General features: G+C 38.6%; 1 protein-coding gene across 9 annotated transcripts in view; it reads right to left on the bottom strand.

The window, feature by feature from the left end:
- The window catches only part of adgrb1a (adhesion G protein-coupled receptor B1a), a 410,472-nt gene that overhangs the window by 9,173 nt on the left and 375,398 nt on the right, over positions 1-25,901 (bottom strand). For 7 of the 9 annotated variants that reach the window (XM_052022801.1, XM_052022802.1, XM_052022804.1 and 4 more), the window contains 7 exons: positions 23,554-23,649; positions 19,584-19,623; positions 18,555-18,638; positions 16,932-17,575; positions 10,906-10,977; positions 2,527-2,562; positions 2,321-2,425 (listed from right to left, as the gene is read on the bottom strand). In XM_052022801.1, the coding sequence (XP_051878761.1) occupies positions 2,321-2,425; positions 2,527-2,562; positions 10,906-10,977; positions 16,932-17,575; positions 18,555-18,638; positions 19,584-19,623; positions 23,554-23,649 (1,077 nt within the window). The remainder of the gene's footprint in view (positions 1-2,320; positions 2,426-2,526; positions 2,563-10,905; positions 10,978-16,931; positions 17,576-18,554; positions 18,639-19,583; positions 19,624-23,553; positions 23,650-25,901) is intronic. The other 2 variants (XM_052022803.1, XM_052022810.1) reach the window with 1 other exon arrangement.

The raw sequence follows: 25,901 nt of genomic DNA, 5'->3' as shown, positions 1-25,901 counted from the left end.
AAACTAGCCTAGTGATTTTTTTCTGGACAGTTGGTATATCATTTATGAAACAAGAGGACAAAATTGTAGATGACTTGGACATTAAAAACAAGCACATTAATTTTGTGTCTTGTATGCGCTCAAGACCCTCCCTCAGAACTTCACACCTAATGAAATATATCTTCACATCTAATGAAACTGGTTAAAGGGCCTGTTCCTAGACTGTACTATGTTCTATCTCAAATGTTGTAATGTGATAGAAAATGTGGAAGCTATTTTGTATGCAGTAAAGCCCAAGAACAGCAGAAATAAAGACTATATAATCTGTTTTGATCCAGTTGGTTGAGGAACAAATGCTGGATCAAGATACTGGGAGGTCAAAATTGGTCAAGAATCCTAAGTGGGACAGACTAGATGGTCCTTTGCCTCCCTACAGTTGTTACGTTCAAAGAGGGAAACATTCTCCCTCAGTGATAAAAGTTACACTTTCACACATATCTGAGATGGCAGACAGATTAATACAAGACCAGAGAACATCTCTGAAGATACAGCACTCCCCCAGCACAGTACTGAAATGTCAGTTTAGGTTACGTGTTGAAGTCTCTGCAGTGGGCCTTCAACTCATGACCTTTTAATTCAGAAATATGCATGCTGCTGTGAAGCCAAGGCTTCCTTATCTAATTTCACGCTTAGAACATGCTCAGCAGGCAATTAATTAGTTTCTGTAGACATGACCTTATGAATGCCAACAAAAATACACTATTATAAACATATTTTGAAGGAGGTGCACCACTAGTGAGGGCGTTCATTGAAGTATACATGAGACAATGGTATTGGCAAGATTGGAACTTTCCCCTTACAAAGGGATCGGATAACTTCCACAGTATGTTGCATAAGTTCCCTGCCAAAAACCATATTCAGCCATAGAACATGGGTCAATCCAGCATAGTCAACTCCTTTTACTGTCGATCATTCACAATTCTCTGATTGAACTTAATTAAGGACAATGTTATGACTGAGATATTAAGCCAGGCAATAAAAATTTTAAAATTAAAATTCAGGGATACGACTATGACAAATTTTGGAATTTTTCTGAATTGTTTTCCACTAATTGGGGAAACAAAAAGGTTAAAAAGATTCTAATTTGCCCTATTGTCTAGTGACTGTTTTGGTTGAAGTGCTTTTTTCCAACTAAGCTACGTTTTAATCAAAAACTTTGCTGAACCATCCAAACTTCTCTTGTGAGGTCTTTCAAGATGGCAAATGTTGACTAGTCGTGTACCACAGGGATAAATGTTCAGGTCCCAACAAGTCACAATGCATATCAATGATTTGGAGGAGGGTACCGGACATAATATTTCTAAGTTTGCCGATGGCGCAAAACTGCATGGGATTTTGAGTTGTGAGGAGGATACAAAGAGGCTTAAGGTGATGTGGACAAATTGAGTGAATGGGCAAATACATGGCTACAATGGCCATTGTATTTGACCATTCAATGGCCATAGCTACAATGGACACGTATTGGGCACATACGATACATTGGACATGCATGTCTAATCGATGGAATACATTGACTCCACACCTGCAGAATGATATGCAGTTTTGGATTACTTTCCTAAAAAGGATGGATTTGTCATAGAGGGAGTGCAATGAAGGTTCACCAGACTAATTCCAGGGATGGTGGAAGTATCGTATGAGGAGAGATTGGATTGGCCAGGCCTGTATTCACTACATTTTAGAAGAATCAGAAGAGATCTCATGGAAATGCACAAAACTTTGATGGACAAGATGCAGGAAAAATGCTTCTCCTGACTTGAGATACTAAAACCAAGACAGTACAGTCTTAGGGTAAGGGCATGACATTTGAACTGAGATGAGGAGAAGTTTCTTCAGAGGGTGATGAACTTGTGGAATTTTCTTTAACAGAAGATGGTGGGGGCCCAACAGTCAATTAGATCAAATAAGGAGACAGCAAGATTTCTAGACAGAAAAGGTATGAAGGGGTAGGAGGAGAGATGGTGTTCAGATAAAGGATCAGACATAATCACAATGACTGGCAGAATAAACTCGAAGGTTTTTCAATAAGTTTAAGCTGGATCACTGGGAAATGGGAATGTGACCCCCATTCCATCTCTTGTTGCTGCATCATTATTCAGTCATCATTATGACTGGCTGATAGCATGGCTTTGGTTTGCAGTGAAGCTGTAACAATAACTTAAGGCTATGAGGACTACACCAATAATGTAGAAAGGATTTTGGGTTTATTTCACTGGGACTTTCTTTTATACGGGCCCTACAATACACAACTGAGCCCTCTTGGATTACAGACACCCATCCTTACTTTGTTGTCTACTGTTGGAGATTCTCTATCTTTCTCAGCATGCTGAAGTTTCCTGTTTAGATCCTGAAACATGTCCTGATGCCGTTTCCTTGTGTGCATTATTTTCTGGAGATAGAAAGCAAGACATTAGTAAAAAAAAAATGCAGCTGAGTATGTCTGATACAAAATCAACACTTAAACCAGTGAACTTGGCAGCAAGGGCTCACCTCAAAGTCTAATTCAGCATATCTAGATTTTCTTCTCTGGAAGACAAATTAAACAATTAGCAGCATCTATTCAGAAATAAATATCAAATTGTGATCTAGATGGGGCAGCTAATATTTCACTTATTTTAACAAACAAAACACCACTTCATCATTATCGCCATTGTGTTTTTGGGTCCTCATCATCAGGTTTTACCATGTTGTGAGGAGCCAGGACAATGCCATGGATTATATGATATTCTCTAACCCTGCAACCCCAAAAACACCAAGCTCAGATTGCTAAAAAGAATGTCTTCTCCACTGGCTAACTGGTATGGTGCTATGCTTAACCACTCTAGGCATCTCAACTCAGTTCCTTAAGGGTGTGAGCCATAGCACACTCTAATTTGGCAACCTCATTCAGATCTGCCACAGAATAGCTGATGTGGGAAATTAAATAATATCACACTGCTGCAGCAAGACATTCTTATGAGGTTAAGCAGAGATGCTTTGTTGGTACAGAACTTCACTTTGCATCTAATTGTGTTATACCTGACCTGAAAATACTTCATGCTGACACTGACTGTCTGAAATAGAAAGTGTTGAATTAACTTTCTTGATGAACACAGCAAAAAAAACTCAGACGTAAAAGTTATTGAAGTAGCTCTTCTTAAAATGAGAAAACATTACAAACACTTTTCATTTGTTCAGTCACATAACACAAAGACATAAATCATTCTGAAATGTTGGTCACATCACTTGAAGCAAATGTCACTTTCAGTGTAATGGTACTCCATACAAAAAAAGATTTACAAAGCACTCACTCAGGGAGATGGTGGTCTGAAGTCATTTTGGGTCAAAGCACAATGATAGATGTGAAAGTATTATATTATATAAAGCAGATCACGGTTTGGACCGGGGAGGAATGAGCACAGTAAAGTAGCTGCTTCAAAATGACATGGAGGCGGATGGATAGGAATCCTCCAACACTGCTCCTTTACTTTCTGTTTTATTCTGCATGAGGTAGGTATATTTAACAACCTCAGCAAATGTTCAATGTTTCTTAAGGTTCAAGGTGATCAGATTTAACCAGCTTAAATTTGACAGTATTTTACTGACAGCAATCTACTTTTTAGATTTAAGGGGAAACTCTAGTTAAATAACAATGACTTATGCTCTTATTTGGCACAGACAAATAAAAATTACAACCATGAGTACACTAATTTTTCAATGGAGGACAACAGCTATTCAATAGTTCTGATGAAGGTTCATTAACGTGAAACATTAACTTTGCTTCTATACATACTGCCTAACCTGATGAATATTTCCAGCATTTTGCTTTAATTCAGATTTCCAGTTGTTTTTTTTTGTTTGCTTTTCAGTACTCAAATTATGAGGGAAGCTTTAGCACCAGTGTACTTAACAAACTGACAATGCTAAAATAGGGAGACAATACCAAAACCAGTTCCAGTGAAGACCAGAGGAGTGTTGGAAATGGACTTCAATTATTTCTACAAATAATAATACATAGATTCTTTTTGGAAAGTGTCTTATAATTCTTTAAAGATTCATGTAATTCCTGCCTATCATTCCTTCAATGCCTTGTTTCAAAAAAAAATTTTTGCCCCATTTTAGCACTTAAATTGATGGGTAAAAAGCCACAGTAGACATCTTTTATGATCATATCTACGATGCACGATCCCTCCTCAACCAGTCTCCAACCCTTGGCATCCATCTTCTTCTAACACTGCATGTCCATTGGACAACCAATTTCATGGCTACCTTTTTCATTAAAACCAGTTCATCTCCTTCAATGGCTTCTATTCTTGCTCCTTCAATGTTGCCTCCAAACCCCTCAAGGGTCAATTCTTGACCCCATCCTTTTCATCAGTAAGTTGCCTTTCAGAAGCATTACATTTCAATGTATATACACTAGCACCCAACTCCACCTCAGGAAAGGCACGCTCAGTCCTTCCAACGTCCACTAACCTGATCAAGGTGAGCGGCATGTTCTACAAAACTAAGTTTGGGAAGACTAGATCCACTGTTTACAGCCCCTTCCATAAACTCTGTTCCCCTTTCCTTGATTCCATCCATTTCTCTGGCTATGGTTCAAAGTTGAACAAACTTATTTGCAAATTTTGCACCTTGGCTGATCCTGAATTAAGCTTTGGGCACCATAGAGTATCTACCATAAAGCTATTTCTACCACTGTAACATCAGCCATTTTTGTTCCTGTTTCAGTTCTGAAACCATTACCCTCTCTTTGTTAAGTGACTGTTTCAATGCTACCTTGGGCAGACATATACCTTCATGAACCCCTCCATAAACCTGAAATCAACTAAAACTAGGGCGTCCATATCCTTGACCAACACCAAGTTCTGTGCACCAACTATTCCTGTGCTCACCAACCTACATTTGCACTCTGTCTACCTTCATTTTTAAAAAAATTCTTACCTGCATGGTTAAATTCCCCCATGGATCCCTCCCTCCTGACCTCTAACACTTTGAATGACCACAATTGTACCACGGCTTGTATTTAGTTTTCCATTTTTGAAGAATTATGCACATTGGGCCATTTACTTCTGGCTCAGTCACACCTGTTTACCAATCACAATTACCCATTGTCCGATTACAATCATCTGTTGTCCGATTACAGTCCTGTGAAACGTGTTGGGATGTACGTCTGGGATGAAGGTACATTAATGCAAGTGGTTGTAGCACGAGAACCTATGTGTTTTTCCTTCGCAACAATCTATTTTTCATTTCAAGGAATGGTTATTAAAAGCTCATTCAAATTAATCACATATTTTGGAGTAACACCACTTGTACTGCTTTTATTTCCAAAATTGTGAAGCACTGTGGATCAGTCTCTGGGAAAAAAAATGGCTGCAACTGAAACAGAACCTTGTATCAGGATGATGATGATGAAAAGTTCATCCAAAATATTAACATATCTTTCAGATAATGACTGATTACCTACTGTGCACTTCCAACAGTGTTTGTTATTATTCACAGAATGGATGGGAGGAGGCTTAGCATTAACAGTGAATTCAACACTTAATCAAAATGAAACCATTTATTAAAAAAAATAGTGTGGTGACAATGGCAAGTAGATCAGGGAGAGAGCTGTCTTCATTACTTTAAAACAAAAAGGATGCTATTTACATTAAATTGATGGAGAGAGAATATATATTCATGCAGTGATGACATTAATCATCATTCTGAGCTCTTCTTTCAGAATATGCTTCCAGGTTTTGCCAAAAGTGCTTCCACGGGAATATGTTATCTGTGTGGCTGAAGGTGGCAGCAAAGCAAATTTCCCAAACCAACCATTTGGATACAGCATTAAAATGTTGCACCAATTATGTCTTTTCTCCAGGGCTTTGAGAGATAGGGGAAACCACTGAAATTCTGCCCGAAGAAGTTAGATAACTTACTCATAGCTCATTTTTAAAGAAGAACAGTCTGTTTGATTCTTCATTGCTTATATGGAGTATTGCAGCATATTGATCATGTTACTGAACTAATAATTAGAAAATCTGTACTAGTAAACCAGAGACATGTTCAAATACCACCACATCCGTTGGGGAACTTAAATTCAGTCAATTAAGTAATATTTGATCCACAGCAACATACTTTTAACTGACCTCTGAAATGGCCTAACAAACATCCACTACAAGGCCATAAAGGAATGGGGAATAAATGCTGTCCTTGCCAGCGATGCCCGTTTAATGTGAAGCAACAAAAGAGTGACTGAGAAGGGATATTAAAGAGGCATGTAAGACACTAAGTGGAATAGAAAAGGTTGCTATTCCAAGTTAAACCCCAAGGGAACCTAGGTATAAAGTAGTAAAATGCAAGTTCAGAACTGATGTCAGGGTATACTTCTCCAAAACAACTGAAGGCCTGAAACAGCCTTTAGATAGAGTAGTAGTGGAAAAATCTTTGGAATCACTCAAAAGCCAGCTGGATTCTTTGGCAGGCAGAAATGTTTCACTGAAAGGCTGCACCACATGAGCTTAATGGATCAACTGCAGAAAATAGCTTCTGTGTACCTACTCAATCAAGTCTGTTTCTTTGTCATCTTTGTGATTGCTGAGAGCAGCAGGAGTGATTTTTGTTTTAAAAATCTAAGTAAAACCATAACATATATTTTACCCAATGTAGAGTGTTAAAAATATTTAGGGTAAAAGTTAGGCAGATATCAAGAATCAATGAACTGTTAAATAAACTACTTGCTTTCAAATATGAAAAGCACAAATAAATTTTGACTTTGGACATTTTGATCAATGAGTTCATATGTATGTTGAAATCAACAAAGCATTCTTGAAATGAAGAAATTAAAGGAATTAAGTTTCAGAAGTCAGAATGCAATGAATAATGTAAGCGCACTGCGGCCACATCATCTATTTCCCTACTGTTACAGCAGAAGTATTAACCAACTCAAAATAAACTAACATTTTTATTAAATTATTTCTAGAGGCTGAATTTTTGCCTGTGGCAAAATAGCAGAGTTGGATATTTGGTAGGAAAACATCCAGCAATTGTGCAACCTGACTTTCAGACTTAAAAACCTACGGAGTGTCCAGATCTGTTGGGTTGCATCCTCAAAGCAATTACAGATTCATTTGTAGGGTTATTTGAAGGAACAACATAACTATTTTTGGAATTTTTTGCGAAGAGGGTAATGTAGGGAAGTGAGGAAAACACTGGCCAGTTAGTCTCAGATTTGCTGTAGGTTTACTTCCATCATTCAAAAAATAGGATTAATTAGCACAGAATTCAAAGACTTGAGCCATCAGAGAGAATTTAATTAAGTGGAATTCTCCAATGAGATTCCAGATTATTAAGATATTTAGAATTTGGTTGATTATGAGCAGTGCTTTCAGAAGCTATTTAATAAAGCACCTTCTTATCAAAACTTCTGGCATGTGGTATTAGTGCATGTGGAAATGCAAGATGCCCAAAGGATAGAAGGCTGAGAGGATACAGTTATCTTCAATATGGTGCAACTGTTTTCTATTTATCTAAAGGATGTGGATATAAGAATAAGGGGAATCAAAACTGGGCTTAATTTTATATGAATGGCCTTGTAAACTGTGAAAGATAAAAAAAAACTTGCACTTACATTGCACCTCTCAAAGTCCAAGAATTGCTTACTGCTTTGTAGGCAAACATAATAGTAGCTAGTCCATGTTATATATTGCATGACGAGTCATGCTGTCTTGGTTGAAGGCTGGTTCATTTGTGAATCCTCCTCCTCCCTTAATTGGTGCTCGAGGATGGTGGAGTGAGTTAGAGGAAGAAGGTAGGGGCTCAGACTGAGGTACATTGATGGAGGTCTGAAGGAGACCTGAAGTGATGGGGGGAGGGTGGTAGGACTAAGGAGTAAGTAAGAGCTTAAAGGGTGCTGAGCTGCAGAGAACCCATGAGCCCAAAGCAGGTCAGGATGGTCCTCTAGGTCATGCTGCAAGTAGCCGCCACCTGTCTTGTGTAAGTCTGTTGCTACATCCGTGATCCCATTCACAGGTCACATGCATACATGGATTTTGAAAAGCAGGCAAAATATGTGTCAGGCATTGTTTAAAGCTGCATTGCAGCGTGATATTTCTGAGCATATGTCATATGGAGTACTCCAAACTACATTGGTGAATCACAAGAACCGAATCATTGCAGTTAGCAATGGGTTTTGATTAAATTCTTACTTTTCTTGCACCGTCTCAAGAATTTCTATGCTCCTAATATTGGATTATTAAAAGTGGACATTAGTAAAGGAGGAAACATAGGTATGGTGCAGAGACTTGGAGGGGAAAGATTTGGGCAGGCAAGATTCTGAATTTTAAAAGCTGGTGCACTGAATATAAAAATCAAAGAGTGCAGAACTGAATTTGTACAACACATTGCTAAACTATCAATATAATATTGTGTAGAGTCGCTGATTCCCCTTTATAGGGGGTATTAAACAAAAGACCATGCAAAGCTCAGATATCTTGAAACTGTCTCATTATATGATTACATGGTCTAATGAAAGGCTCAAAAACCAAAAGCATTTTTCAGTAGAGCAGAGAATGTTAAGGAGGGATGTAAAGGAGTCAAAATTAAGAAAGATTAACTGACATAAAATAGTTAAAGATAATTTCCATTGCCTGTCAAATCAGCACCAGTGGTGCATGAATTTTGAATGTTCTCCAAAGAATTAAAGGGAAATTTAACATACTTTGTGAGAAATCCAATCTCTTCACAATATTTTTTTTCAGTGTTATATGATTGAAGATTGATTTACCTGGAGTGAAATACAACTACTACTTCTGGGTCATTCCACATCACTCCAGTCCAGGCCTTTTGGGCAAGAGTCACTTTTGGACAACTGGCACAATTTTCCCTTCAGTTGCACACAGGATGATATAATTTCCCTGCAGCATTATTTTGGAGTACTGTAGGGCAATTTAGACTAAGCTGTCCGCAACGTGGACACTATTGGATCAGTCATGCTTACAGTAATTATCGCATGCTGGCTTGGGACACTGATAAACTAAGTCCATTGGAGCCCCACCAACATTCCCAACCCATGACCTTGCTTCTGGACCCATCGAGGACCAAGCCCTGACCCCTTGATCCCTCAATCCTCCAGGACTCCCTTCAACTTTCCCAACTCCTTGTCAAACTCACTTACTGCACCATCCCCTTACTGACCTCTGGATCCTCCAATCTTCCCAAAAATCTAATGCTCTGATCCACTTAGTATGCCCAGACCGCTCTGATCTTCCTGGTATTATGCCAGTCCTCCTCAACCTCTGACAGAAGCCCTAATTTCCACCCACACCTCTGGCAACATTGCTGATCACTATATGACAACATCCTTCCAGGGACCAGTGCCCATCCCCTGACCAAAGGACCCAATCCTTCCAGATCGTCTGCCCCCACCAAAGGCTCCAACTCTTCCAGATGGTCCACTCTCATCGGTAACCACTGTGTTAGTTCCTTCCTGACTCTCTTCACATCCTGACTGTAGGTACAGATTGTTCCAGATGATCCTCACCCAATCATCATCCTCAGCTCACCAGCCCTCACCCTACTCCCAGATCAACCCTGGTCCTCGCAAGGCAAAGGAAGCACCACACTTCAGGCTCGAATGAAATTGGCAGGGAGTGGTCCACAGCAGGAACCACCCTTAATTATTTGCATTGCCAGACATGCCATTTGAATGAGCTGCAACTTCTGGGCAAGCTCATCTTTTTTTTAAAGCAACAGGGAATTTAGTTGAACATGACTGCTTTAATCACAAAGTAGCCATTAAGGCATAAATCACACTTCTCAAACAGTATGGGATAAATACTTGGAAGATACAATTATAGAGTGAAGATAGATAATGGAATAACAATATGTTCCATTCCAGAAGTCTTCACATCTCAAGTGCGATAGGATAACTGGTTTCCTAATTTATCTTTTTGCATATGAGAGTTGAACCTGAAGACTATAAGTTAGTGGTTATCAATATCTTTTACAAAGTGACGCAAGAAACTGGGAATAATAGAAGGTTGGGCTAACAGTAATGGTGTGGAAATTGTTTAATTGTACTTTATAGCACAATATTAATGTCCATCTCAACAATGCAAAGACCATTAAAAGATATGGAACAGTCAGCATGGTATTAAAGTCAATAGGTTATGCTTCATAAGCCTACAAATATTCTTTGAGGAGGTAATTTAATTAAAACACGAGAGTTGTTTGGTTGACATAATTCATTTGCAATTTTAGAAATTGCTTGATAAAGTCGAATATCTGAAGGGTCTTTAAGAAATTAACTAACTGTGCAGAGCATTGACTTGGGAATAGAGAGCAAAAGATATTAAAGGCCATAAGCCCAGACCGGGAGGCAGTAACTTGTACAGTTTCGTGAGGTATGTTCTTAGTGTCTTAATGTTCATAAATGAGTTGCAGGAGAAACTACTGGAATATAAAATTTGCTAATGACACCAAACTATGCAGGTAGATAATCAGAATGATTTGTAGCCTTCAAGACATTTGGATAAATTAAGTGAATGAGTAAGGGATGAAAAATAAATTTTAATTTGGTAATGAATATGAAATTATACATAAGTATGAAACAAGACATACACAGTGGGGAGACTGTGGTCACAGGACTTGTAAAACTCATGACATAACACCACATTTAAGGGTAATTTTCTTAATTCTGCTCCCAGTATGAAGTTTTGCCTGCTGGGAATGTGTCTCAGCGATCTAAGTACACACCCTCAAATGTATTCGGCCCATCAGATCAATTTTAGTGGGTGGAAAAATCACAAACTCCCAATGTGAGCTTTCAGCAAAATCAAACCAGGAGCACAAGGTCATAAAATCAGCCCTTTAGACTTCCGTGTACAATTTTCATTATCCTACCTTCAATGGTACACTGACACATTGGAGAGAGTTCAGGGAGGAGCGACTAGGATTATTCTGGGATTTGGGGCTCTAAAGATTGAAAAGAAGACACCAAGATCTGAACTTACTTTTACTGAAGAATAGTCAATTAAGGGACATACAGACAGAAACAGATTATTCAACTTAGATTTCAATCACCGAACTAGAGGACACAAATACAAAATTAGCTAGCACCCCACAGGAGTGGAGATAAGATTTCTCCCCACTGAGACCTTAATTGGGTTAGACAGAATCTACGGTAGAACAAAATCTACAGAATCTGGAGAGGAAATATGCTAAATTGACATTCTGGATTCTATGCTGCTGAAAATTAAGATCCAAAAACATTAACAATTTAAATTATTCTGTTGAGCAATTCATCAGAAATGCTAACATTGTTTTTTTAAATAGGTGCAAAGGAATAGGGAGAATTAGCATGATAGATCTCTAGCACACTGCAGTTTCTGAAACAACATAAATTCTACATAAGTGAATGGTCTATTGTAAATATGCAAAAGTTCCCCATATTCACTTTTAATAATGGTACAATGTATGCAACTTCCTGGAAAATGTACTGCCACAATTACTCTAACTGAATCACCCAACTGTGTTGGAGACCATACCTGTGGCAAGACCTCTGAAAAATCTATACAAAACTGTGTTACTTCTTGCTTATTTTTAGGATAAGAAGATAATAACTTTGTATTTCATCTGCGAGAAATTTTACATCTTGTGCTGCTCACCATAAGTTTGCATTTGTGTCCTTTTCCCCAACTGTAAAAAAAACTTTTCTTCAGTTAACTCCAAACTCATGCTAATCTTCATGTGCCAATCCAGAAAACAAGTTGCCAGGAAATGCAGTTGCATTGGCAACATAACCAATTCCATTGCACTGCTTGCCCGACAAGCAAATTTTTCACTCAGGGAAACACAGTTAAAACTGTGAGACTTTGGTTCATATTTCCTCCACTGTCTAGGGGGAACTATGGCTAATTGGAGTGTTCCAAATTCCACAATGACAAAAATCCACAATTTCAGATTTCACAATGTAGAAAAGAAGAACATCTGTGCTGCACTTTTGGCAATATAAAGCAAGGTTTCGCCCACAATTGTTAAAAGCAGCATCCATGCTCCCTTCCATGGATTTTTCTGGCTTTTCTGCTATTCTTCTGCCAATTTTAAGGTCAGCAATCAGAACTCTCTCACAGAAATTCTCACTAGGGCTGTTTTACCCATTTCCTTCAGGTAAATGCAGACTTTACTGAAACTGGGAATTTCTGCTGTTTCCTGTTAACTTTGAGCTCCTGTGGAGGTAAGCATCTCTAACTTTAACAGAAATTAGCTGCTTTCTTCAGACACCATTAACACTCACAGTATTCTAGCTAGCTGCTTTCAATGTAATGAAACCATTTCTGCATCAAAAATATAGAACCATTTGTCCCTCAAGTGATTTACATGTTTGGCAAATTTCTAAGAAAGAGTTTCCCCAATATTGCACCTATACATTAATTTGAACATATGGTTCAGTGCAAGGAAATAATATTGAATATTAAATATTTTAAATGTTAAAAAATTCAGTTACCTGTATACTTATCTGTAATTCCCAGTCATTCCTTCTTTATTTGTTTAATATTCTAAAACTGTAAGCCAGCGATATGCGAGGGGGAAAAAAATGTTCGTATACATCTTTCCACAGTAATTACTGTATATAAAGCTCAGTACCAATGCCATAATTTCTTATTTGTGATACTGTTGGATTGGAAATGGGAGTCTATACTAAATTTCATAACCAGAGTGCCTGCAACTTGCAACTCCAAGTCACAAGGAGCATTTTAGATAAGCACAGATTAACACAGAAGGGTGCCCACTGGTCAGCATGTATCAGTTGGGCCAAATGGCCTGTTTCTATGCTGTATGATTCTATGACTCTGTGAATCTTCCATTATTACATTTGATATTCTGAAGCACTAATCTTCCCCTTTTACAAGCAAAATTCACTTTCTGGAGTAAGGTAGAAAATGCTGGAAATAGTCCAGCAGGTTAGCATTTGCGGAGAAATAGTCAGGTCAATGATCTTTCATCAGAACCTGAGTCATTAAGAGTGTTTCTCTCCCCGGTGAACCTGCTGAGTATTTCCAGCACAGATGATTTTATATCAAGTTTTAAGCATATCATTACTTTTGGATTTTCTGTAATTGTTTAGAATGTGAACAGCAATTTAACTGGGCATGAGATACAGGCCAATCAATGATATCTGGCTCCTGAATGAAATCTTAAGCATAAAAAATTGCTGATCCCAATTTATCCAACTTGATATCCCCTCGGTGCATAATGTTAGCTGAGTATATCGTTCAGTCAGCGGATCCTCTGCCTTGTGCTTTGGAATGGGAAGTCTGCCAGCATTATTCCTGGCTAGATGGACAATACTTCTAACCCACCCATTGACATGTGGAATGGTTGACTCCATTTCAGCTACCACTGCAACCTCCTATCCCAAAGAGAATTGATAATGGTATGTTGAAAGTCACGGTGTAAAGGGAATAGAAAAGCTAGAGAAAGTTATGATTTATTTATAATTTTGTGTTTTCTCATTGAATCTTCTGGCAAAGCTTTAATTGTGGCCATAACCTGTGCTCTTTACCATTATGTTTTGACTGACTCAGTGGCTCAGTATTGCTCAGGAAGATTCTGCGTGGATGCAACCTTGGAAAAAGTAGATCTTCATGCTGATCAGAGTTTCCAAGTCAGTGAAGACACAGCGACAAGCCTGGAGACTGCAAGCTGTGCCTATAAGTAAAACAAAGCCTGTCCTGTTATGCGGTTAGAAAACACAGGACCATAAAAAATATCAATGAGTAAGTTTATGAGAATGAAAAAATACACTGCTGAGAAACACTTCAATATAGAGGTCACACACCTCATATAGAAGCATTATGTGGCCAGAGAAAACAATTTTCTGTGGTTAAGTTTGAAGGCTCCCTCCTGAGATCTCAGAGCACTCTCTAGCTTTAAACTGGGACTAGCACAACAGATACCAAGATGCCAATAATGTACTGTCAGTGAGCGACATCAACCAGAAGGATAACTTTAGCCTGACATATTGATGAAGTTTGGGCCCAGAGAAGGATGATAAAGAGTGGAGGTACTGACTTAGCAGTTAGCCAGATGAAGGTCTGTAGCAGAGACCAGCAGCACAAGTTTTGTTGGACCTTTGGTTCTGAAGCAGCCTTTCACCAGTTTCAGATGGGCATGCTCCTTTCCCACTTATGGATCTGCTGTAAACTGTACCATGCAGGCTCTGGGTATCCAAGAGGAATTGAAAATGACCCTCGCACTATAATTTTCAACTCCTGGATGCTGATTTAGTGGCAAGAATTAGGCAGCTGACAGTTGAAAATCCCCTCCCAAATTCTACATTACATCCCCCTGAAAACAGTGATCTTGAAAATATACCATGGATCCTAACTTAAAAATGGTTAACATTTTTATTCTTCTCTTAGGGGGTCTTAAATTTAAGAGTACCAACACTTGAAACAGTTCAGAACAATTCCTTTCCCTGCATTTTAGAGAAAGCATTAATCTCCATAAAATTAATGGGTTAACCTGTTTCGGACAACTGCTAGAGGCTTGGAGGGTGGAAGAATTCCAGAGTTGATGTACAAGCCTCCATAGCACGTTGGAGCAAATCTATGTCATCACATTTGCTTTAGGAAATCAAGATTAAATTTTGAATAGGTTACAATCACCCTACAAGTATAAGCAGAGCATGCTGAATTTGCATATTTCAACAGCCTTGATGGTTTTATGCACATTTCATTCAAGTATAACTCTCCCAACAAAACCTGTACACGCAGGGAAAGAAAAGGAAGGAATAAATTATTCTGCTGTTGTGCATAATCAGTTGCCAAAGTGGCTCATAGTGAAATAAGGTACTTCTTGATGTGATTGGCAAAATCATTACAAGGAAAAGTAGGGTGAGGGAAGGTCTGATATCACAACAGATTCATGGTAGATCTGGGTTAAACTAACACAGTCCTGTCTTTGGAAGCTGTTTCTTTTCACTCTGATTTTTGCTTTCTCTTTCTAGCAGTCAACACCCACACTTTCCCCACATCACTTGCCCTCACCCACTTCCACCATAACCATCTGCCACATTCCCCTTAACAAACTAAGTGGGTAAGCCAAGTGAACAGATTGTCTTTCTCAATGCTTTCATTTGGCACTAGTTGAGACAACTCTAGGAGCCTGTGAGCCTAGCCTGGGGTGACTTGCATTCTTCCTTCCTTCCTGCAAAGAATCAGAGCTCTTCTTTCACAAAAGGCAAAACTTACAAAAGATAGTGTTGGGAAATTATGTAAACAAACATGTTTTTTTAAATTTATTCAGGGCGATGGGCACCACTCGCTTGAGTTGTATATACTGATGGCAGTATTTTCACTGAGCGATGAAGGTGTGACAGCACATTTTGACAATGTGCAAATTGGAAGGGAATCTTCACGGGGTGGCACTGCATATACCTTCTACCGTTCCCATTCTTGAGAGGCTAACTGAAGAAACCTCTCTGCGTTTGGGTCGTAGAATTAACAAATGGTGTGCATTGCAGCTATGGTGTTCAGGATGGTTGACAGGGGACACAGCATTGGTCAGTGTTGCCAAGGACAGTGTTGATCTTCTTAATGGTCTTTGGAGGTGGACTCACCCAGGCTAGTAGACGGTGCTCCATTACACTCCAAGCTTGCACCATATGCATAGTGGAAGGGCTCTGGGAAGTCAGCAGGTGATCGGAATACCCAATGACTGATCTGTACCTGTTGGCACAGTATTTGCGTGGCTGGTCCAGTGAAGCTGTGGTTAACAACAGTCTCCAGGGTATTGACAATAGAGAATTTGGTGATGACACGGAATAAGAAAAACAGCGGGAGTTAAATTCTTGCTTTTTGGAGATGGGCAATGGGCAGCACCACGGTGCGGTGAGTAGTGCTATTGCCTCATGGCTTCAACCCTGACTTCTGGTGTTGTTCTGTGGAGTTTGCTCGTTCTCTAAATGACTGTACGTGCTTCCCCTGGATGCTCTAGTTTCCTTCCACCTCTCACAGATGTGCGAGTTGCTAGATTCATTGACTAATTTAAATTACTCCTGGTGTAGGTGGGTGGTAGAATTAGGGTAGAGTTTATGGGCATGTGGAAGAGAATAGGTCACAAGAAAACAACCAAGGGAAATGGGATTGATCAGATCCTTCAGGAAGGTAATGTACACTCAATGGGCCAAATGACCTCCTTCTACATTATAAATAAAAAATGAGTAATGTTGTGGCACATATATTAGTTACGAACATTAGCTGTGGTTTTAAGGCTCCAACTCTTTTAAGGTTATCTGACTAACTGCTCCATGAACATGGAAAGTTCCAGACAATCTGCGAAGAACCCTTGAATAAACTACACACATGTACAACTAATCTCCTTAATGGAACAGCATCTAAAATATCTCATGAAGACACCCTTTTAATCTGAAATAACAAAAGAGTACTGATTTTGTATCACACTTTTTGCCTGGATATTCTCCACAGATTAACCTTTCATGAATTTCTATAAAAGAGTGTATAGTTACTTGGTGTCAAATGTTCCCGTGTGTAGATCTGCACACTCTACAATAGACTACAGGAGGGAGAAAGAACCTACTGGACAAACACAGTTTACAGTCATAGCCTGGCCCAAGCCGGAAAGCTGTTCAGGTCTTGCTACATGAGGCCACAGACTTTTTGACATCTCATCAGCTGCAAACAGAATTGAACATTAACACTACACTCTAACACTGCAAGACTCGATGCACTAAAGCTATGATAATATTTGACATAGACAAATAATATATTTCAAAACAGAGGTCTTAGATAATTACTTGCAGCTTGTTATTATTCCTTTGACTGCTTCTGCCAAGTTAGACACACAAAAGATAAAATAAGATCTGGAATTGGCTAAGTGAAAGACATCCTCTTTAACTGCCTTACCTCCAACGAACTTGTGGATAGTGTAGAAACTGTCTCGCTTTTGGACACCATCCCCGAGTTCCCTGAATCACCTGCATCGCACAGGTTATTGGGAGGTTGGGCTTCGTTTGTAGCACTCTGTGTCTGGTGGCCAGGAGAAGCCCTTTCATTGCAAGAAATATTGATGCGATCCATTGGGGTGTTTTTTGCACAAAACCCACTGTCTGCATTGAGATGAATAAGTCTAGTCTGGGGCAGTTGACTAATGTTAATGTTATATTTGCTTTCGTCTTTTGGTTTGGCCCTCAGGGTTGAGGTATTGGTGGGCAGAATAACATAGTTAGTATCTATCACTGGTTCCTGTGCTCGTGCTAGTTCTGAGTCTAACTGCTTGAAAATGTCACCGTCACATATATATATTGATTTTGGTTGTTCACTCTTATTTATTTTCAAGGTGTGGTCGCTAAACTCATTCATGTTTAATGATCCTGGATAGTTCAGCGATCCCTGGAGATGCATTTTCGACACATTTGCTGGAAGACTTGAGAAGCCAGATAACTTCTGATGGCTGAATTTCATTTTCATGTCATCTTCATGGACCATCGAGCGCTTCAGTGTTCCTGTGAGCGTTCCTGTTCTGACCGCATTGATATCCTTATTTAAAACTGCAACATGGAGAATAATAACTGGTTTATATTTCATCAATGGAATTGGAAAATGCTGCATATCATTCAACACGTTTCTGGCTGGTTCTGTTTCTGCTTAATGGCTAGCAACATGTGGCAAAGCGCTACATGAACAGGAAACCACCAACAGGACCACCAGATGTTCACAGCTGTTTTACTGAACCTCTTAAAGGGCTCTAATTACATAAATATGATTGCATTTTATGGTTTCCCTGGATGACTGGATTTGTTTAATTTGTGCATAAAGCAATAATATTATAGCAATGAAGATATTCAAACTAAGGAATAATTCCATTGCTATAACATTAAACAAAAAACTATGTAGTTAAACAAAATTGTTTTATATACAACATATAAAGACAATTTGGCCTCATTCTATTTAACTCTTTGTCATCTCTCTCCCATTCTCAATAGTTTTAAATGAATCTCTAACTCTTTAAATTGAAAGAACCTAAATATGCAAATTAATCTATAAGCACATGAAAGGTTTATCTTTCTACAGAAATAACATCTAAACAAACCTTACAGGAACGCGTATTTTTAAGCCTACAATAATAGAATGGCACAGATTTTGCATCAAACTTTTCACCCAGAATATCCTCTGTACATTAATTTAAAAAAGAGCACTATTCCCCTCCCAATTAGCTTTTAGTGTTTGAGATCATCTGCTTTTTACATATTCCTTTCTTCTTCCACTATTCCAAAGGAAACATTCTCTGAATTCTGATTGTTTTTGTTTAATTAAGTATATGTAAATATTCTCAACTCAGGATTTTTATTTGCCATGATGCTACCATACACATCAACACTTCAATGGCATTTTCTCAGAGGCTGGTGTCATTAATGAAATTTCACATTAGTATAGTTAGGGGGTGATGCTCTACTGTGACTGGGATTAAAGGCAATTTGTTGGTGCAGAGGGAGCTTTATTCAGTTTCTAGCCCATGCTATTCCTAACCTGGGAGTGCTTGATCCTGACACTGCTTTCTCAAAGTAGAAAAGTGATCCACTCCCCAGCGCTGACATCCTTCACCTTGATAAACTAAAAAGAATATGAATTTAAAGAAAGAATAACTAAAACTGTGTCTCAAGTAGTGTTGCAATACAATCCATCAGCACCCACACTCAGCTCTCCTCAAGGAAAAAAAACAACTCAAATGTGCAGTTTATAAATACATATTTTCCATAAGAACAGCGAGTAAAATGCCAGCTGTATGTTTTAATTATAGCTGTTTCAGAGACAACTAATCAGATAATTTATAATCACTCCTCAGAGGATCTTGGAAATTAATTATTTACCATGACAAACAAAAATACATCACACAATGTTACTTTCAATGCTTTATTAGCTATATCTGTATGCTTGATCAGTACTCCAAGTGGAGTGTCAATTTGGAGCATAAGCTTTTCACAAGTCCTCCATACCAACAACTGAAGAAATGCTGTAATATAGCATAGAAAATGATGTGGGTGAGTTTCCTCTGAGCTTTTACTGTTAATCATTGAAATATCTCTGGAAACTCCTTAAAATGTGTACATGGAGTTTCCTATGGAGAAATTTTGCTGAATCAAGGAAAATTCCAAGAAAACTCAATCCCAAATCATCAGATTGACTTTAACATTTCACAAAATAAGTAGAAAAACATTGCAACAAGTATTAATCCCATTCAGAATCAGCACTGACACTTAAAGTACACTTGAGTCATTGGTTATGAAGGGAGGGAAAAAAAAGGAAAAATCAGTTTCATCTCCTGATAGCATCTAAAAACCACCTATTGATAATGCACAAGGGCATCACTGAGAATATGACTGGGTTCAGGAGCTGAAGCCACCTATGGCCAAACAGCCTGGCTGTAACCAGTGCTGTGTATCCCCTCACAAAAACGTGGGTTATTTGGTCAAAGTAGTAGATGGTACCTGCAGAATAATTCCATAGCAAGAATTATGGGAGGGGAGAAAATAAAACAAGAATTATTTTATCACTTACCTGATCTGCATGCCATATCTACATCCTTTTCAAAGTCAGTCTATAAAAGTTAGGGAAAAATAGTTTAGAAGAGATGACAAATATTGTTACTGAGTCTCTTTTTCCTGACATTTCACACTCCTTTCTTGCTTCAGCAATAACTGTGACAGAAACTGACTGTAATCTGCACCCATCTGGGTGGTAGTATGCTGAATCACTCTTCACTCTCAATACTGTATTGGAATTGATGCTTCTCAATGCCTAAAAGAGAGTTGCTGAGTGGTAGATAAAATAAGCATACACTGCTTAGAAGACTCAGCTGCTGAATCCACTACAGAGGCCACCACACAGTGCACTTTGCAAGGCAGGTCCCCATTTGAAAGCCTCATCAGAAAGGAACACTGATTGGAGAACTGGACATGATTTTAATCACTGGATAACTGGAAGCAATGTCATTTGAGTATACTGACCTTTGTGCCCAATTCTCCATTCCGCTGTGCAGCCACGTAGGGCGTCGCTCTTTACTGTCGTGGGCCTTAGCAGAGCCTTCCTTCCTCTCTGGAGCTCACAAAAATATGACTCATACCTTTGCTGGCTCTATTCAGTTCCACCATACACAAAATACTGGTCAGAGGATGCACCCTGCAGTTTTCCACCAATTCTGACTTAAAATAACGATCAGGGGCTAACATACATCAAAAAGAATCTGATTTCCACATTTAAAGCTGCTTTAAACAGGTGGGTAATTTGTGTAACTGGCACTGAAAGAGCATTAATTTTGGCGTTAAGGGGTTACTGACTCCACGTTGGGATTGTTGGTGCCTTTAATAGTTGGTCAAAGCAGTGAAATCCAGTTCTACTGGCTCCAAAAGCAAGTAATCTAGCTCTAACGTTGTTTAGTATTCACCAGACTAGTTCCTGGGATGGGAGGTCTGTCATACGAGGAAAGAATGATTTGGATAGGTCTCTATTCTTTAGGACAATGCGGGATGACCTCATTGAAACATGCAAAATTCACCACAGGATGCTACCCCTGGCTAAGGACTCTAGAACAAGGAGTCAGAGTCTCAAAATAAGAGGCCATTTAGGACTGAAATGGGGATGAACTTCTTCACTTGAAGGATACTCATTCTTTGGAATTCCCTACCCTGAAGGGCTGTGGAAGCTCAGTCATCAATTTCATTTAAAATTAAGGTCAATCAATTTATGTGTATTAGGGAAATAAGGGAAATGGGGGATACAATAGGAAAATGGTGCTGAGGGAGAAAAATGACCTTGTTGAATGGTGGAGCAGACTCAAGGGGCTGAATCGTCTATACCCATTCCTATGTCTTATGCTTTATGTCCTGTATTGCAGTGGTGATTGCACTTCTGAAGTAATGCATTGGCTGTAACATGTTTTGGAGTGCACTTTGGAGTACCCAAAGTTCGTGAAAGGCCCTTTATAATTATGAGCTTTTCCGCCTTTCATTTTCATCTTGGCAGGCACAGATACCATACTCTCATCAGATGCACACCTTTATTCTCTTGTGATAAGGTGGAATGTTATGTTCTTACTTTGAGATTGGAAGGCACTGGTGGAGATTTATATAACCACTGAAGTTTCACTCATTGAATGCATGGAATATGGGAGCATGATGATCAAGTCACTGGATTAGCAGTCCAGCTATCTGGAACAGTGATTCACAGATACAAATTCAAATCTTAATGGAATCTGAATTTCAATTAATTATATAAAATTTAGGAAAAAAACAGCATCAATAATGGTGGGATTATGCCATAGGATTACTGTAGAAATCTTTCTGATTCACAAACACCTGCATAGTCTTTATGTGACTCTAGACTCATAGCTGTGTGGTTGATTCTTTGCCCTTTGAACAGCTGAGTTGGCAAGGAAAAGGTTCTGACCTTACCAGTGACATCCATATCCCATGAGAGAATTAAAAAAATAACCATGGGAAGGTAAATTCACTGGACTAATGAAATCTTGCCAGCTGTTCTTCTCCTTCTCCTTAAAGAAGGACATTGTAATTATGGATACTAGTTCGTATGAAAGTAAGAAAAGAACTGAATGCAAGCTGTCTAACACACACCTTATATCAGGGATATGAATACTTGGGGAATTATTTTTTTGAAGGAAATCATCTGATACACTGGATGCACAGTTTTCATACAGCTGTTCTTCAATTTATAGATGTTTTATTTGCAAGTTTTCACCATAACATTGGCTCTTTGGATCCATTCCTCAGTTTACAGAGCCATTTTATGCTTTAATGAATTGTGTGCAACTCTGCAAGCATAGGAATGTAATGTATTGAAATACTCATAATGCATTTCACCCAGTCTTTTTGCTTTACAAAATGTAACTTAATGAAATATTTTTCACAAACTTTTCCTCACATAAACAAGGAATAATTGATTGTGTATACAACTGCAAATCTTCTATGTTGCAATCATTTCCTGGATAGCATCCAAGACCAACCATCAACATTTTACAGGGCATTAGAAGAGTAATTGCAATGCGAATCAAATTCTCATCGAAAATCAGTAAATTCCAGTGTCACAACAATTACTTACTTACACAATTAATCCAGTTAGTTAAACTCTTCAAATAATGTATTACAGAGTTGGGAATTAATGCACAGGGGATGCCAATACCACTCTGTTCGAATGACAGGAATACTGAAGATGTATTGCAGTTGATGGAAACCAATAATCAATGTGTGGATTTGTCTCAAGATATTCCCTGTCATCTCTTATTTTCAACCTCAAGTAAGGTTGACACTACATAAAATTTAAAGTAGAGTAATAGATTGTTTGGTGGAACTGGACAATGTTAGGTTGACATTTCCCCCGCTGTCCCGTTCCCCCAATTTGAGCTTCATCCCACCCAGCAGTTTACCATTATAGACTTTAGGAGTAAAATCCAAACTTCAGCCAATAGCTGAAAGTAGGTCAATTGCCACATCGACAAAATCAGCCCAATTTTCCATTCCACTTGTTCTACTCCTTTAGTTCTAATGTGGCCTTCCAATGTTAGTTTCCCAAGCTTTACCTTGATTGCACTGCATTTTGGAGAAAATAATTTTTTGCTGCCTCCAACTCAACTCAAATATTGAAGGAATTTAACTGTTTTAACAGTTGTGATTCACTTCTACTTTCGCCAGCCATCCTCCCCTTCCCACTGGTGGGACCTCGGAGTTTGAAAACTTGGGCATCGCAACAAACAGTAGAGACACAAGAGACTGCAGATGCTGGAATCTGGAGCAACACACAAGATGCTAGAGGAACTCAGCAGGTCAAGCAGCATCAAAGGCATGACTCCAGGTGAAAAGTCTTGATCCAAAACATCAACTGTCCATTTCTCTCCATAGATGCTGCCTGACCCGCTGAGTTCCTCCAGCATCTTGAGTTTTACAACAAACATTGGGCCTAGGTGTGTTGCAATCAACTAGAGATTCAAACCACAATCATTTTGTTACTTTGCACTTAATATACAAGTTCATCACAGTTTGATCCTCAGCCATGTTTAAAGTCCCTCGTTTCATTCTTTGCTGTTAATTGTGCATGGCACTGTAATGACATATAGATTCACCACAGGAATACGCTCTATCAATATACCCATAACACACTTCTCACAGCCTTTTCGAGTTGTGTAATTTTGCTTAAAAAAACATTTTCCAGAAATAGATCCCTTTTGCAAATTGTTACCAATAGTGTTAAATTCTGCATGTGAATATACACAAACAACAGGCACTAAAAGACCTGCAGGATGCATCAGCCTACTGCATTCACCTGTGGTGCACTCAGGCACCCCAATTACTGACAGCCTCCACCTAATATTAGTCACATTATCTTCTAGAAGAATAAAGACTAGATTAAAAATTCCTCACCAAACAAGCCAGAGCATGTTATACTTCTTACCAACAATTACTCAAAGAAAGCAGGTAATCATTCAAGGTATGGTATTTTTAAACAAAGAAATCCATACCATTAACTGTGCATGTCCATTTTGAAATGATCCCCCAGAGTCTCCATTCCCCTCTTCTTGACGATCTACAACTCTACACTTCACTGCATCCTGAACCTGTGAAGGGAAATGAGAACTCCTGGTTACATTAAATATTAATAAAAGAAGAAAGGAAAAGATCAAATAGGAAAATTTTAAAGTTTATTCATTTCTTTCTAAGGAAAGATTCCTGGTGGAGAAAAGGAGAAAAGTTGTTTCTCAACATAGCCAGACTGAAATAGTTGGACAATTTCAAGATCAAGTCTTACCATCTATACCAACTTCTTAACATCTAATTATATCCTTCCTGGTGCCTGAACATTTTGAGCAGAAGGATTCCATGTGTCCCATGCCATGATGGCTATCTAACTAAAGGCCCTTGTTTATGGCTAATTTTCATGAATATTTGTATTTAAGTACCAAGTACTACCAATCACCACCTGAAGGAGCTACTGCGACCAACAATGTGAATTATTTTCAATAGTCAGTTTTTAATTCAGTGTGGTTCAGTAACTTTGTCATCTGAACTAGGTGTAAGAAGAAAACATGACACTATGCAGAGAGTGGGAAAAATATATCGTGTGACTGAAATTAAGTTTCAATCCAGCATCCCAGGTTCCATAGTAAAGGAACTCCAACATTACAAAGGAGCCTTTGGCCAAAGGCAGGTTTGTAACCTTGGTATAAGAGGAATAAAATCTGGAATTTACTCTCCCAAACGTTGTGGACATTGGTTGAACTAGAATTTTCAAGGCTGAGATGGAAAGATTGTTGTTAGTTAGGGAATGAAAGGCTTTACATCAAAGGTAGGTAAACAGAGTTGAGCAACGAATAACCTATTATCTTACTGAACAGTGAAATAGTCCTTTAGAGCTAAATGGCCTACTCAAGTTCCTATGGTTCTGACTTGAACTTCTCATTCAAATGCTTTCATCTTAGCAATGTCGAACTTTTCCCACATTTCCACTCAATTACAGTTGAATTCAGGACAGAAGTGAAAAGTGGCAGAATGCCTAGATATCTTCTCTAAGTACCAATTTCACTGAGATTAAAGCTGAAAACATCAATATGTTGGGCAGTGCAACACTAGAAAGTTGCTGGTACTAATCACATTTAAAGTAATGTGTTTCTGAAGTTCCATTCTATTGACTTCAATGAAATCTCTAACCATCGTAAAGTCCCAGTTAGAGAAAGGGGATGTTAATGACAGAAAGTTGCCCAAGAAATTGAGCGAATACAATGCATGCAAAAAATGCAAACTGTCTTGCCAAATATAAAATCATGAATGTCTCTCAAAGAACTGCGCCCTTAACTGTTGATCTAATTCCACCTTAAGTATTTCCACATTATCTGTCTTCATTGTCTCCCTGGACAGTCAACAGCTCACAGCCTCCTCTGTCTACTGAGGAGGAAAATAGGTCAGTATTTTACTGAAGGAAAATGGGTCATAGCTTCACTGAAAGAGAACATTCCCTAAAAATCATCAAGCATGACCGAGGATTCAGAAAGAGTGTATTTTGAAGGAATGTTATCTTCAATCCACATCCTTCTGACTCAGAGGCAGATGTGTTGCAAACTGAGCCAAACTGTGAAGATATTGGTTAATGCGTAGGCAGCTTTTGGTAACAGATGGCCTGTTAAATATTATATACAAGCTCATTTGACATTTTTGCAAAGACCGAAACAAAAATGTTGCGAAAAGTTGTACAAAATTTCACCAATTCTCTCCTGCAGCACCACACCCCTCCTCCAGCCCTCACTCAGGCAGAGAGGGAGGCAAAGGTTGACCTAAAATCCTTCAATATCTATGTCATTGACACGTATTGTGTAACAGTAACATTTAAAGTAAAACCTGAAGAACTTGGGAAAAGTGTAAAAGGTAAAAAAAAGAAAATGATCAAAATGCTCAAAAATCAAATGGAACAGAAAAGCTAATATTTAAACTTGTCAAAGGCAGTTAAAATAAGCTGTCCTTAAATGCTACATGGTGTGCTTTCCTCCAATGCTTCTTGCTTCACTTGGACAACTTGACCAATGTATGGAACAGCCTTTCACTGCCAATGGGCTAAGCTTTGAGCTTGGACTGTCAGTAGACAAATTATTCATCCATAGGGAAGATAGCAAGGCCCGCATTCAAGGTTCACATGCATAATGATGAGCTGCAATTAATGGATCAAATCAGGAGAAGAAAACAAGGCTGAAATTTTCTTTGTTCAAAGTGCTGAGGCCAATAGGACCACATTGTTTCAGCGAACTCAATGAAATTTATCAGGGGGAATTAAAATTTCAGTGAGTTTAAAAGTGAATTGTCTTTGCAACATTCAAAAAAA

This window comes from Pristis pectinata, chromosome 9, assembly GCF_009764475.1.
Source record: "Pristis pectinata isolate sPriPec2 chromosome 9, sPriPec2.1.pri, whole genome shotgun sequence".
NCBI classification, from domain to species: Eukaryota; Metazoa; Chordata; class Chondrichthyes; order Rhinopristiformes; family Pristidae; genus Pristis; species Pristis pectinata.
The sequence above is the reverse complement of the archived record's forward strand: the minus strand, read 5'-3'. Positions and strand labels throughout refer to the sequence as shown.